At 53.9% G+C, this 15148-nt stretch overlaps 1 protein-coding gene across 3 annotated transcripts in view; it reads left to right on the forward strand.

The window, feature by feature from the left end:
- The first annotated feature begins 10600 nt into the window (after positions 1-10600).
- The window catches only part of USP31 (ubiquitin specific peptidase 31), a 42397-nt gene continuing 37849 nt past the window's right edge, over positions 10601-15148 (forward strand). For all 3 annotated transcript variants that reach the window (XM_040439336.1, XM_040439338.1, XM_040439337.1), the window contains exon 1: positions 10601-11201. In XM_040439336.1, coding sequence (XP_040295270.1) covers positions 10680-11201 — 522 coding nt within the window. In that variant the 5' untranslated portion in view covers positions 10601-10679. The remainder of the gene's footprint in view (positions 11202-15148) is intronic.

The raw sequence follows: 15148 nt of genomic DNA on the forward strand, positions 1-15148 counted from the left end.
CTAATGCGTCCATAAGAGGCCTTTATTTTGGAACATTGGAATCTAAAATTGCCATCTATGCTGATGATCTATTGATATATTGTACCGATCCGGTGGTTAGTTTACCGAATATTACGAGGGAATTCTCTACATTTGGGGACTTAAGCAACTTCAAAGTAAACTTCCACAAATCCGAGATATTGAATGTCACGGTTCCACACACCACTGTGCAAGCCTTGAAACAGGCTTTTCCGTTCCAATGGAAGACAGATCACATTTCTTATCTGGGGGTGTCCATCCCTGCCCGTTTAGAGAACCTATATCAGTTGAATTTTTCTGCAATAATGGCGGAGATCAAAAAAGATCTCGGCGTCTGGAAGCATCTGCCATTGTCGTGGTTTGGAAGAATACACGCGTTGAAAATGAATGTACTCCCTAGGATTTTATATCTTCTTAGGACCATCCCCATCCCGCTACCGTGTGTGTTCCTCAAAACCATGAGATCTATGTTTCTAGATTTCATATGGGCTGGGGCTTCACCTAGGCTGGGGATTAGGTTCCTCTTCAGAGCTAAGGACAGGGGTGGAGTTGGTGTCCCTGATATTAAGCTTTATCATAGAGCGGCAATTCTTGCGTACATATTTGATTGGTTTCATAACGGTTCCAACAAGAGGTGGGTTGGGTTTGAGAGAAGTGAGATAGAGGTCCCCCCTCAAAATCTTCTTTGGGTACCCAAAACTTCACACAGTGGCGGACTCCCTCTTATTACGGCTGGTGTGCTGCAAGTCTGGGATAGATGTGCGGTTGCATTGGGTTGTTCGACCTTCCCGAGTCCTATGACGCCAATTTTTGACAACCCAGCTTTCCCGTTGGGTATGGGGAGGAGGGTTTTACTGGGTTTTCGCAAAGAGGAAGGTATTAGGGTACGTCAATTGTTCACGGGGTCCTCTATCCGATTATTAGACGACTTGCCAGGCTGTGGAGGTAGGATGGCGTGCATTCTGTATAGTGGGATGAGGAATTTCATACTATCCTTGGGACCGTCAGAAGCTCTTACTAGGGATTTAACCCCCTTTGAGGCGGTATGCTTACAATCATCTCCACCTATGCATTTAGTGTCTCTGGTGTACGGGCTGCTCCAGGAGAAGGTTGGACCTCCCTCTTCCTTGCCTTACGTTCGGGCTTGGGAGAGTGAACTTGGCAAAGTATTCTCTACTGACCAATGGGCGAAATCATTTGTGTTGTCTCACAAGTCCTCCATATGCTGTGGGGTGCAAGAAAAGAATTATAAGGTCCTTTCTAGGTGGTATAGGACCCCCGCTATCTTACATTCCTTTTTTCCGGAGTGCTCTAACTTATGTTGGAGATGTTTGGAGGAGGTTGGTACAATGTCCCATATATGGTGGCAGTGCAAGGAAATTGCTCCCTTTTGGTCTACTCTAAACGAGTTGTACAACTGTGTGACGGGCTCGACGACTGTATGGACTCCGGAGGAAGCTTTGCTATCAATGTTTGCCGGCTCCATTCAGGTAGCTAGGAAGGGCCTCCTGAGATTTTTTGTATAGGCAGCTCGTTTGGTGGTGCCGAGGCACTGGAAGTCTCAGGATGTCCCAAAGATGAGGGAATGGCTAGAGACGTTCAAGAATATGCATAGAATGGAGGAATTGATTGCTGAAGATGCAGGAATGGATCAGAAATATCTGAAATTGTGGACGTCATGGCTTTTGTTCAAGGGGTCTCAGGAGTTCTCTGATTGGCTGGAACGGACGAGTACCTCTCCGGTTAACTCAGGATGATTCTGTCTGATTTTATGGAAGATACCTTGTTGTTTGTCTTTACCCTTTTGTGTTGTGTGTGTGATGTATGAGTTTGTCTAACCCGTTTGTCTCGTTTACATGTCTATGCATAGGTTTCTGGGAAATATTCTGTGTCGGGGGTTTATTAAATTGTGCGGGTACCTTATATCAGATTGTGTAACCCTATTATTGTCAATATTAATTGTGATTTGATTTCCACATTGTACTTGTACATGTTGTTTCATATTCAACCTTAATAAAATGATTGAACAACAAAAACTTTTTCGGTGACACTTTAAGTCTACGGACTCTAGCGGGCGATCTGTTGTTTTCATTGATACCATTTTTGGCGTACGCATGCCTTTTTATCCCATTGTTTTGGGTGGGTAAAGCGACAAAAACCTGGCAAATCCGACATCTTGATTTCTTCCCCCATTACGGAATCCACTGTACTGGATAGATACATTCACATATTAATAGTTCAGGTGTTTTGGGACGCGGCGGTGCAAATGATCTTTTTTTTTATATTGTTTATTATTATGGGGAAAGGAGGGTGATTTAAACTTTTGTTTAGTTATTTTTAAAAACATTTTTTTCAAACGCATTTTCTTACTTTTTAAAAGTTTCCCCTAGGATCATCATATCACTACTGATTTAGCATTGTCTTCTACGGGAGATTCGCTGTCCCAGGCAGGGCTCTGTAGGAATGTATTGCGGTGGTAGCCTTGAACTTTCCACAGAGAAGGAACGGCTTCCCCGATCACTGCGTGGGGAAGATGGTATGGGCACTGTGCTCCTGAGGTAGGCAGCCTCAGATGCCGTGGTCACGATTGACTATGGCAGGAATGGCCAACCTGAGGCTCTCCAGCTGTTGCAAAACTACAACTCCCAGCATAGCTATCAGCCTACAGCAGGGCATGGTGGGAGTTGTAGTTTTACAACAGCTGGAGAGCCACAGGTTGGCCATGCCTGGACTATGGCAGGGATGAAAGAATGCCGATCGCAGACATGAGCTCCTGGTTCCTGCTGTTTAAACCAGCGGAAATGCGGCAGGAATGGCTTCCGCTGCACTCTGGAGCAGGCGCCATTTTTAAAGAACGGACTGCTACCGTACATGTATGTGTCACGCGGGTGTCAAGACCCACGCCTGACTCCGTTATACCCGGGGTCAGGAAGTCGCAGCAGTTGGCTGCGCGCTCTATGTAAGATAGGGCTGTTTCCTTATGGTAGCTTTCTGGGTTTGCTTTGCAACCCTTTTTGGCTCACTCAGGGATCCGTAGCTCCTTCTCCTCAGCTGTTCCTTGTCCAGCACTCCCAACCTCCTTATATTCCCCTCTCACACTTCTCTGGTTGCCAGATATAGAGCTTCCTGCCTGGACTTCTATTCTGACCCTCTGGAGCTGTGTTGCTGCGTTTTTTTTTTACCTACTTAGAATCCAGTAAGGATCAAATTGCTGCTCTGTCCAAACAATTTCATGGCCTGTCTTTGGAGGTGGTAGGATTGAAGGCGTCGGTCCTCCAGCAACAGCAGCAATTACAACTGACCGCAAGCCCAGCGGTTGCTACTGGTAACCAGGTTGTTGCGGAACCCAAGGTCCCTCTCCCTGACAGATTTTCTGGGGGAAGGGACAAGTTTTTGACATTCCGTGAGGCCTGTAAATTATATTTCAAACTGCGCCCTTACTCCTCTGGTAATGAAGAACAGCGGGTGGGGGTTGTTATTTCCCTGCTGCAGGGGGACCCGCAGTCCTGGGCGTTCTCTTTACCTACTGATTCCCAGGCTCTTCGGTCAGTGGAGTTTTTCGGGGCCTTGGGTCTCATATATGACGACCCTGACCGAGTCGCACTGGCTGAATCAAGATTACGGAGACTCCTACAAGGAGAGCGGCCGGTAGAGGAGTATTGCTCTGACTTCCGTAGGTGGGCTACGGATACCCAATGGAACGACCCGGCTCTCAGGAGTCAGTTCTGCTCTGGGTTATCCGAAAGGGTTAAGGATGCGCTTGCATTATATGAGACCCCCTTTTCCCTTGATGCGGTTATGTCCCTTTCTATCCGAATAGATAGACACCTTAGGGACAGGTTGAAAAAACCGGAGCCATTGGTAACCCCTCCCAAGCAGCAGTTAGTCTGTACGGACTTAGACGAGCCTATGCAGCTAGGAGGAACTACTCATCAGGTCCGTCCTTCTGAGGTTCGCCGTAGGCGTGGGGTTTGTTTTTTCTGTAGGGAGAGGGGTCATTTTATTAATGTCTGTCCTTCTTTCCTCAGAAACAAAAGACCGTCGGAAAAACTACTAACCCCAGGCTGTGTGGAGGATGTCAGCCGGGGGGTATACGTTTCCTCCATACGTACATCGCAATTTGTGTTGCCAGCGGTTATTATTTTTGGTGATAAGACGGAGACTATTTCTTTCTTTCTAGACAGTGGAGCAGGAGTAAATTTGATAGATGCCCATTTTGCCCGCACTATGGGTTTGTCTCTCTGTACGCTACAGAGACCTATTCCCATATTCGCTATTGATTCTGCTCCTCTGTCTCAGAGAAACCTCACCCACATTGTTCATAATTTACACCTTCGGGTAGGGGACCACCATAACGAGATGCTTTCATGTTATGTTCTGGAGGGGCTTCCCACTCCGGTAGTGCTGGGTCTTCCCTGGTTGGTAGCGCACAATCCAGTGGTGGATTGGCAGGCCAGGGAGATATTGGAGTGGAGTGAGCAGTGCAGAGAAAATTGCTTAAATAGCAATTGCTTAGTCGCCTCCATAACTACCCTACCTACATTTATTTCGGATTTTGAGGATGTTTTTTCTGAAAAGGGTTGTCAGAAGTTACCACCTCACCGTCCTTATGATTGCCCGGTTAACCTTATTCCCGGCGCAAAATTACCCAAGACCAGGTTATATAATCTTTCGGGTCCAGATAGACAAGCCATGAAAGATTATTTCTCCGAGGGCTAAGGGACACATCAGACCCTCCTCTTCACCCGTGGCTGCAGGGTTTTTCTTTGTTAAAAAGAAAGATGGGGGCCTGCGTCCTTGCCTAGATTTTCGCGAATTAAATCGGATAACCATCCGAGACCCATACCCTCTTCCTCTCATTCCTGACCTGTTTAACCAGATTGCGGGTGCTAGGTGGTTCTCCAAACTTGATCTTAGGGGGGCCTACAATCTGATTCGTATCAAGGAAGGGGATGAGTGGAAGACAGCGTTTAACACCCCCGAGGGGCATTATGAAAATCTAGTTATGCCTTTCGGTCTGACCAATGCTCCTGCCGTCTTTCAACATTTCGTTAATGACATTTTTAGTCATCTTATCGCCAGGTTTGTGGTAATATACCTAGATGATATTTTAATTTATTCGTCTGATCTGAGAACACATGAGGTGCATGTCAGGCAAGTACTGCAGGTCCTACGGACGAATGAATTATATGCTAAAATTGAAAAATGTGTCTTCGCCGTTTAGGAAATACAGTTCCTAGGTTATTTATTATCTGCTTCAGGTTTCCGTATGGATCCTAGGAAGGTACAGGCAATTTTAGATTGGGATCTTCCTGAGAACCTCAAAGCACTGCAACGGTTCTTGGGCTTCGCGAATTTCTACAGAAAGTTCATTAAAAATTATTCACTTATTGTAAAACCCCTTACTGACATGACTAGGAAGGGGACTGATTTTTCTAAATGGTCTGACGCCGCTAAAGTTGCTTTTTCCTCTCTAAAAGAGAGGTTTACCTCGGCACCTGTACTAGTCCAACCTGATGTCTCCCAGCCTTTTATTGTTGAAGTCGATGCGTCAGAGGTGGGAGTGGGGGCGGTGCTGTCTCAGGGTCCGTCTCCTGGCAAATGGAGTCCTTGTGCTTTCTTTTCTAAAAAACTATCTGCAGCAGAGAAGAACGACGATATTGGCAATAGGGAACTATTAGCTATTAAACTAGCGTTTGAAGAATGGCGTCACTTTTTAGAGGGGGCAGTTCACCCCGTCACTGTGATTACGGACCACAAAAACCTTCTGTACCTCGAATCAGCTAAGCATCTCACCCCTAGACAAGCTAGGTGGTCGCTATTCTTTACCAGGTTTAACTTTGTGATTACCTATCGTCCTGGGGCAAAGAATACCAAGGCTGACGCGTTATCTCGTAGTTTCCCTGGAGGGGGTAATGTGAGTGATCCGGTGCCCATTCTTCAAAGAGGAGTGGTTGTTTCTGCGGTACACTCTGTTCTGGAGGGGAAGGTGTTAGAGGCCCAGGGGGACGCCCCGGTCTCTTGCCCGTCAGAGAAATTGTTTGTACCATTGAACCTGCGTTTCGAATTATTAAAGGAACATCATAATTCGGCACTTGCTGGGCACCCGGGTAGTAAATCAACCTTGGAGCTATTGTCTCGTCGTTTTTGGTGGCCAAGGTTGCGTCAGGATGTATTGGATTTTGTGTCTTCTTGTTCTACCTGTGCGCGCGCAAAAGTTTCACATACACGTCCTGCAGGGTCTCTATTACCACTCGTCATTCCCAGTAGACCATGGACACATCTGTCAATGGATTTTATCACTGACTTACCTTTCTGAGGTAAACGCCGACAGGCTAGTTCGGGTTTTTCATGCCTGCCTCTCATCCTGAGAGACCTGGTCCTGAGAGTCCGGAGGCCCCTCGTAGAGAAGGGGGTACTGTCACGCGGGTGTCAAGAACCACGCCTGACTTCGTTATACCCGGGGTCAGGAAGTCGCAGCGGTTGGCTGCGCGCTCTATGTAAGATAGGGCTGTTTACTTATGGTAGCTTTCTGGGTTTGCTTTGCAAACCCTTTTGGCTCACTCAGGGATCCGTAGCTCCTTCTCCTCAGCTGTTCCTTGTCCAGCACTCCCAACCTCCTTATATTCCCATCTCCCACTTCTCTGGTTGCCAGATATAGAGCTTCCTGCCTGGACTTCTATACTGACCCTCTGGAGCTGTGTTGCTGCGTTCTCTGGTTGTTGGTCCAGAACGTTACCCTCCGGATCCCTGTTGGACCTTTGTGGTCCGCTGTGGTCGCCCACCTGGGTGTATGTGTTTGTCTGTCCTCTCCCTGGTGTTTCCCTCTTAGTGACAGTGGTGCGGACTAGCGATCCCACCGGCCCGTTCACTATCTAGGGCTCATTTTAGGGAAAGCCAGGGTTTAGGCACGTGATCGCCGCACGGGTGAGGAACCCGTCTAGGGACGTCAGGGCAGTCAGGTGCCAGCCGCAAGGTGAGTCAGGGGTCACCACCTTTCCCTCTCCCTTGGGCAGGGCTTTCCCTTTTCCCTCCCTGTGCGTGACGTCGGTCATTACAGTATGGTGGCAGTCCTGGAGGGGTTAGGTTTGCTGTGCATCACCAGGTAAATGGAAGGACCTGCCGGTGGTCTGCCAATTGACTTTAATATTATAATCCTATATGAGAAATCGAGACGGATCCCAAGTCACCGAGACCCAAATCCAAGGAGAGACTTTATTATGTAATAGAACACAGAGGACACGGAAAATAAACATCCTCGACCCCCCGAGGACATTTAGCCCTCCCCATTAGTGACTAGAACCTCACAGCCCCATGCCACTGCTCTGCCACCCCACTCCCTCTGGCTCTTAAAGGGCCAGCACAGGCACACCCTAACCTTTCCAAGTCAAAGGCTAATCATCCAGGAGTACTTTAGGCACCTTCCTCTGTGGGAGGTTGCCTAAGCAATAGGTATCAGTTTGCTTGGTTCCTGCTAAGGTGTGCTGTTTCTACATTTGTCTGTCTGTGTACTGACTTCTGACCGTTTTCTGGATTTTGACTGCTGCCTGACCTGACCCCTGTCTTATGTTTGATATGACCCGGAGCTGCCCGTCCTGACCTTGGACTGCCTACCAGATCGCACAAACTCTGCGTGCCCTGACCTTGGCTTTTCCCTGACTACGGTTTTGTCTGATCTGTCAGTGCTTTCTGCACAGACCGGTGTCTCTTGACCCCTGGAGGTCAGCAGCCACCGAACAGAGACTACTCCAGGAGGCAGTGACCTGGTGGTTCCCCTGCAGCACGGTCCATATCTCTGTATAGCGGATGAAGGGTGAAGACCTAGGGAGACAGACAACACCTTTGGGAGGAGCTCCAAGTCAGGTCTGTTCTAGTGACACAGTGGGCCCAATTACAACGGTGATGTACCATTCAAGCTGTCGCTGAGGCCTCCGACTGGCTGCAGCGGTCGCGAGAACCAGCTGCTTCTTGGTCCTGTGGGGAAGGACTGCGGACAAGTGAGCCTCCTTTCTTTTTTTTACATTTAGGGGGACAGGTCCAGACAAAAGGGGTTGCCGGCTCCAAAGCTGGACAACCCCTTTAAGATAACCAGAAGGAGTTTGGGAGATGGACCCTCATGATCATATATTAATGGCAGGTCTTGTAAAACCCTAACTAATCCCGAACCCCCACCCCATCTATCGGATTGTCCCCTGAAGGACATTTATTATACACTTTTAGATGGCGAGGGCGAAGCTAGGGTTGCCACCTGGCCGGTAACTCATCGGCCAAGCCGGAAAAAAAAAACACCTCACCTCGTCCATTTGACGTCAGCATTGAGTGGAAGCGGCAGGACCTGCGAAACGTCATCACGCTGGAGCGTAGGTCCTGTCCTTCCAGTCAGCAGCGAGTGTTCACGCAGCACAATCAAATGAATGAGGCGAGTTCTTTTTTTTTTTTTGCACGAGCAGAGAAGGGGGCATTAGTAATATTGAAGGCACTAACAGGGGCATTAGTAATTCTGGGAGGCACTAATGGGGGCATTACTATTACTGGGGGCACTTACTTCTGGGGGCCACTAATGGGGTATTATTCATTCTGGGGTCACTAATGGGGGCATTATTAATATTGGGGGCTACTAATAGGGGCATTAGTAATTCTGGCGGGCACTAATGGAGGAATTACTATTACTGGGGGGGCTCTAATGGGGGCACTTAATTCTGGGGGGCACTAGTGGGGGGCATTATAAATAATAGGGGCACTAATAGTACTGGGAGGCTGTAGAATGGGCACTATTATTTTAGGGGGCACTGATTAGGGAATTAGTATTACTGGGAGCACTAATAGGGCATGATTAATTCTGGGGGGCACTACTATTACTGGGGGCACTATTAATTCTGGGGGACGCTAATGGGGTATTATTAATTCTGGGGGCACTATTAATATTGGGGGCACAAATGGGGCTTTATTAATTCTGGGGGCACTAATCGGGGCATTATTAATTCTGGGGGAACTACTATTACTGGGGGCACTAATGGGGGGCATTATCAATTCTGGGAGACACTAATAGAGGCATTATTAATACTGGGACCCACATTATGACAGAAAGGGGTTGTCTCACTTCAGTAAATGGCATTTATCATGTAGAGAAAGTTAATACAAGGCTCTTACTAATGTATTGTGATTATCCATATTGCCTCCTTTGCTGGCTGGATTCATCTTTCTATCACATTATACACGGCTTGTTTCCATGGTTACGACCACCCTGCAATCAATCAGCGGTGGCCGTGCTTGCACACTGTAAGAAAAAGCACAGCCCTTTCTGGTAGCCAGGACCATTGGAGCACACATGGGATGGCGCTTTTTCCTATAGTGTACAAGCACGGTCACCGCTGATGGATTGAAGGGTGGTCGTAACCATGGAAACGAGCAGTGTATAATGTGATGGAAAACTGAAGCCAACCAGCAAAGGAGACAATATGGACGATCACAATACATTAGTAAGTGCCTTGTATTAAAGGAAACCTGTCACCAGGATTTTGTGCATAGAGCTGGGGACATGGGCTGCTAGATGGCCGCTAGCACATCCGCAATACCCAGTTCCCACAGTTCTCCGCGCTTTTATTGTGTTATAAAACCGTTTTGATCAATATGCAAATGACCTGATGTGTCCTGTATCCGGAGATGAGTCCAGCACCGCCCCGCGTCCTCCGAATCTCCTCCTTGCTGGCTGACGTCACAGAGCTGGAGCGCCGAAATCTCGCGATGCGCGAGCTAGCGCATGCGCAGTGTCGGCATCATGTTCATTCCCTGTGCTGGCATCAGCACAGGGAACGAACTAGCTCGCGCATCGAAAGATTTCGGCGCTCCAGCTCTGTGACGTCAGCCAGCAAAGAGGAGATTCGGAGGACGCGGGGCGGTGCTGGACTCATCTCCGGATACAGGACACATATCAGGTCATTTGCATATTGATCAAAACGGTTTTATAACACAATAAAAGCACACAGAGCTATGGGGACTGGGTATTGCGGATGTGCTAGCGGCCATCTAGCAGCCCATGTCCCCAGCTCTAGTCTATACACTAAATCCTGGTGACAGGTTCCCTTTAACTTTTTCTACATGATGAATGCTATTTGCTGAAGGGAGACGACCCCTTTAACAACCGGTGCTAAGCCACGCCCCGCCCCTTTGGGGTGTGGCTTAATCAATGCAGGGGCACCTACCACCACCAGACAGCCCTGTGCCATAGACTGTGAATATAGTGACAGCATACAAATTGGGGGCTCTGGACCCCCACTCTGAGGGGGACACTGTGGTGGGACCCCCAGTGATCAGACATGATCACCTACCCTGTGCACAGTCTCCACCACACCCCACATACAGCCTATTAACCCCTGCAGACCCCTTCATGAAGCTCAACAGACTCCCTCCAGGACTACAACCCCCATCCCTACATCCCAGGGAGCCCTTGCCGCACGACCACCACCCTCCATAGACTGTGGGCAGAGGTCATGTGACTGAACGGCACCACGTGACCCGCACGTCATCCGGACCTTCCAGGAGCAACTCCAATCTGGCCCCGACCGTGCAGGGGAGCGTTTAGCAGGGTGCCCCCCGGACCGGAAGTGAGTGCTGCACCTCCCTGTGACAGGCAGCCCCGGGGCCCGGACGGGAATGCCCTCATGTCGCAGGTGGCGGGTGCTGCCCCGGCGGCGGCCGGTGGCTGGAAGGAGAAGAAGGTCTCCCTGGGGAAGAAGCTGTTCTGGCGGCGCGGCGGGTTAGTCAGCCGCTTCCTGCGGACGCTCAGCACCTTGTCCCACCTCAGCTCCGAGCAGGAGGAGGATGCCGCCGCCGCCCGGGACAAGAGCGGCTCCCCGGCCCGGCCCCAGCCTCCCGCCCCGGAGTCCCCGCACCTGCCGCAGCCGCCTCCCCCCTCCCCGAGCCCCAGCCGCCTCCCCGGCCTGTCCGGCCTGAAGAACCACGGGAACACCTGCTTCATGAACGCCGTGCTGCAGTGCCTCAGCAACACCGACCTGTTCGCCGAGTTCCTGGGCCTGGAGCAGTACAAGGAGAGCGAGGCCTCGGGGAGCCCCCTGCCCAGCCCGGGGGCGCAGGACCGCGGGGAGGTGACCGAGCAGCTGGCCGAGCTCCTGCGCTCCCTCTGGACCCTGGAGTACACGCCGCAGCACAGCCGGGAGTTCAAGGTAAGAGCGGCCATGTAGGGACTACCAGCCCCAACATTGCCTGCCTGTGGTACTGCAAGTCCCAGCTCCTCCTGAGCTGCAGTACTGTAACTCTCATCATGTATTCTGCTGGTGGTACTGCAGGTCCCAACACATCCTGTGCATCATGCAGAGTCCCAGCGTGCCCCCGGAGAGACTACTATTCCCAGCGTGCCCCCGGCCCCGGAGAGACTACTATTCCCAGCGTGCCCCCGACCCCGGAGAGACTACTATTCCCAGCGTGCCCCCGGCCCCGGAGAGACTACTATTCCCAGCGTGCCCCCGACCCCGGAGAGACTACTATTCCCAGCGTGCCCCCGACCCCGGAGAGACTACTATTCCCAGCGTGCCCCCGGCCCCGGAGAGACTACTATTCCCAGCGTGCCCCCGACCCCGGAGAGACTACTATTCCCAGCGTGCCCCCGGCCCCGGAGAGACTACTATTCCCAGCGTGCCCCCGACCCCGGAGAGACTACTATTCCCAGCGTGCCCCCGACCCCGGAGAGACTACTATTCCCAGCGTGCCCCCGGCCCCGGAGAGACTACTATTCCCAGCGTGCCCTCGGCCCCGGAGAGACTACCATTCCCAGCGTGCCCCCGGCCCCGGAGAGACTACCATTCCCAGCGTGCCCCCGGCCCCGGAGAGACTACCATTCCCAGCGTGCCCCCGGCCCCGGAGAGACTACCATTCCCAGCGTGCCCCCGGCCCCGGAGAGACTACCATTCCCAGCGTGCCCCCGGCCCCGGAGAGACTACCATTCCCAGCGTGCCCCCGGCCCCGGAGAGACTACCATTCCCAGCGTGCCCCCGGCCCCGGAGAGACTACCATTCCCAGCGTGCCCCCGGCCCCGGAGAGACTACCATTCCCAGCGTGCCCCCGGCCCCGGAGAGACTACCATTCCCAGCGTGCCCCCGGCCCCGGAGAGACTACCATTCCCAGCGTGCCCCCGGCCCCGGAGAGACTACCATTCCCAGCGTGCCCCCGGCCCCGGAGAGACTACCATTCCCAGCGTGCCCCCGGCCCCGGAGAGACTACCATTCCCAGCGTGCCCCCGGCCCCGGAGAGACTACCATTCCCAGCGTGCCCCCGGCCCCGGAGAGACTACCATTCCCAGCGTGCCCCCGGCCCCGGAGAGACTACCATTCCCAGCGTGCCCCCGGCCCCGGAGAGACTACCATTCCCAGCGTGCCCCCGGCCCCGGAGAGACTACCATTCCCAGCGTGCCCCCGGCCCCGGAGAGACTACCATTCCCAGCGTGCCCCCGGCCCCGGAGAGACTACCATTCCCAGCGTGCCCCCGGCCCCGGGGAGACTACCATTCCCAGCGTGCCCCCGGCCCCGGAGAGACTACCATTCCCAGCGTGCCCCCGGCCCCGGAGAGACTACCATTCCCAGCGTGCCCCCGGCCCCGGAGAGACTACCATTCCCAGCGTGCCCCCCCCCCCTGCCCTCGGAGAGACTACCATTCCCAGCGTGCCCCCGGCCCCGGAGAGACTACCATTCCCAGCGTGCCCCCCCCCCCCTGCCCTCGGAGAGACTACCATTCCCAGCGTGCCCCCCCCCCCCCCTGCCCTCGGAGAGACTACCATTCCCAGCGTGCCCCCGGCCCCGGAGAGACTACCATTCCCAGCGTGCCCCCGGCCCCGGAGAGACTACCATTCCCAGCGTGCCCCCGGCCCCGGAGAGACTACCATTCCCAGCGTGCCCCCGGCCCCGGAGAGACTACCATTCCCAGCGTGCCCCCGGCCCCGGAGAGACTACCATTCCCAGCGTGCCCCCGGCCCCGGAGAGACTACCATTCCCAGCGTGCCCCCGGCCCCGGAGAGACTACCATTCCCAGCGTGCCCCCGGCCCCGGAGAGACTACCATTCCCAGCGTGCCCCCGGCCCCGGAGAGACTACCATTCCCAGCGTGCCCCCGGCCCCGGAGAGACTACCATTCCCAGCGTGCCCCCGGCCCCGGAGAGACTACCATTCCCAGCGTGCCCCCGGCCCCGGAGAGACTACCATTCCCAGCGTGCCCCCGGCCCCGGAGAGACTACCATTCCCAGCGTGCCCCCGGCCCCGGAGAGACTACCATTCCCAGCGTGCCCCCGGCCCCGGAGAGACTACCATTCCCAGCGTGCCCCCGGCCCCGGAGAGACTACCATTCCCAGCGTGCCCCCGGCCCCGGAGAGACTACCATTCCCAGCGTGCCCCCGGCCCCGGAGAGACTACCATTCCCAGCGTGCCCCCGGCCCCGGAGAGACTACCATTCCCAGCGTGCCCCCGGCCCCGGAGAGACTACCATTCCCAGCGTGCCCCCGGCCCCGGAGAGACTACCATTCCCAGCGTGCCCCCGGCCCCGGCGAGACTACCATTCCCAGCGTGCCCCCGGCCCCGGCGAGACTACCATTCCCAGCGTGCCCCCGGCCCCGGAGAGACTACCATTCCCAGCGTGCCCCCGGCCCCGGAGAGACTACCATTCCCAGCGTGCCCCCGGCCCCGGAGAGACTACCATTCCCAGCGTGCCCCCGGCCCCGCAGAGACTACCATTCCCAGCGTGCCCCCGGCCCCGGAGAGACTACCATTCCCAGCGTGCCCCCGGCCCCGGAGAGACTACCATTCCCAGCGTGCCCCCGGCCCCGGAGAGACTACCATTCCCAGCGTGCCCCCCCCCCCTGCCCTCGGAGAGACTACCATTCCCAGCGTGCCCCCGGCCCCGGAGAGACTACCATTCCCAGCGTGCCCCCCCCCCCTGCCCTCGGAGAGACTACCATTCCCAGCGTGCCCCCGGCCCCGGAGAGACTACCATTCCCAGCGTGCCCCCCCCCCCCCCTGCCCTCGGAGAGACTACCATTCCCAGCGTGCCCCCGGCCCCGGAGAGACTACCATTCCCAGCGTGCCCCCGGCCCCGGAGAGACTACCATTCCCAGCGTGCCCCCCCCCCCTGCCCTCGGAGAGACTACTATTCCCAGTACTCCCGCAACACACCGATTGCCTAGGAAAGGCTACTACCACCAGCGTGCCCCCCTGCCTTGAAAAGCACTGCACTGGAACGACTACTACTCCCAGTGCACCCTCTTCTGTGTAAACACTGCTATTTGCAGTTTCCCCCCCTGTTTTGGAAAGACTACATGTCCTAGCATCTCCTTCCTAAGGCACCACAAATCCCAGCTCCTCTTGAGCTGCAATACTAGAACTCTCATCGTGTTCTGAACACGACCATATCTGTTTTGCGCACACCTTCCCTGTGTATCCCGCTTTTTCCTCGGTCCCCCTGATGCTGTCTGCAAAGCGGCCAAGAACAGGGCGTGTTCTATAATCTGCTGGACGGACACGCGGATGCGGACAGCACACGGATGACATCTGCGTGCTGTCCGTTTTGTTTTTGCAGACCCGTAGGAATGAATGAGTCTATGTGCAATCCTTAGAAAATGCAGCTGGGAAGTGGACCCAAAATCCGGTTGTGTGTGAGACCTACCGCCCTGGAGAGATCACGAGTCCTGCAGTACTGCTACTCTCATGTCTGTTACCAGAAGTACGTCAGGCCCCCCACACATCCTGTCTTATGTTGCCCCTTCCCTGGAAATACAATTCCCAGCATCTCCAGCCTTCATCTGGTATTGCTTGGACTTGTGGTTCTTCAGAAGCGTCTCATCTCAGATGGATTATGGATGGTCGGGTGCAGTCACATACAAGGTGCTGCTCCCTGTTATCAGCCAGACGGAGCACAGCTCTGCAGGGAAAAATTGTGACGGGGACTCCGCTCTAAACCAGCACTTCATTCTTCTGTAAAGTGATGGCGTATATAAGCAATATTGTTTTATTAAAGGGGTTGTCCGGCCTTTTAATATTGATGACCTATCCTCACGATCGGCGGGGGTCCGACACCCAGCACCCCCGCCGGTCAACTGTATGAAGGGAAGGCGTGCCGTCGTGCCGTCTCCC

Source organism: Bufo bufo, chromosome 7, assembly GCF_905171765.1.
Source record: "Bufo bufo chromosome 7, aBufBuf1.1, whole genome shotgun sequence".
Lineage (NCBI taxonomy): Eukaryota > Metazoa > Chordata > Amphibia > Anura > Bufonidae > Bufo > Bufo bufo.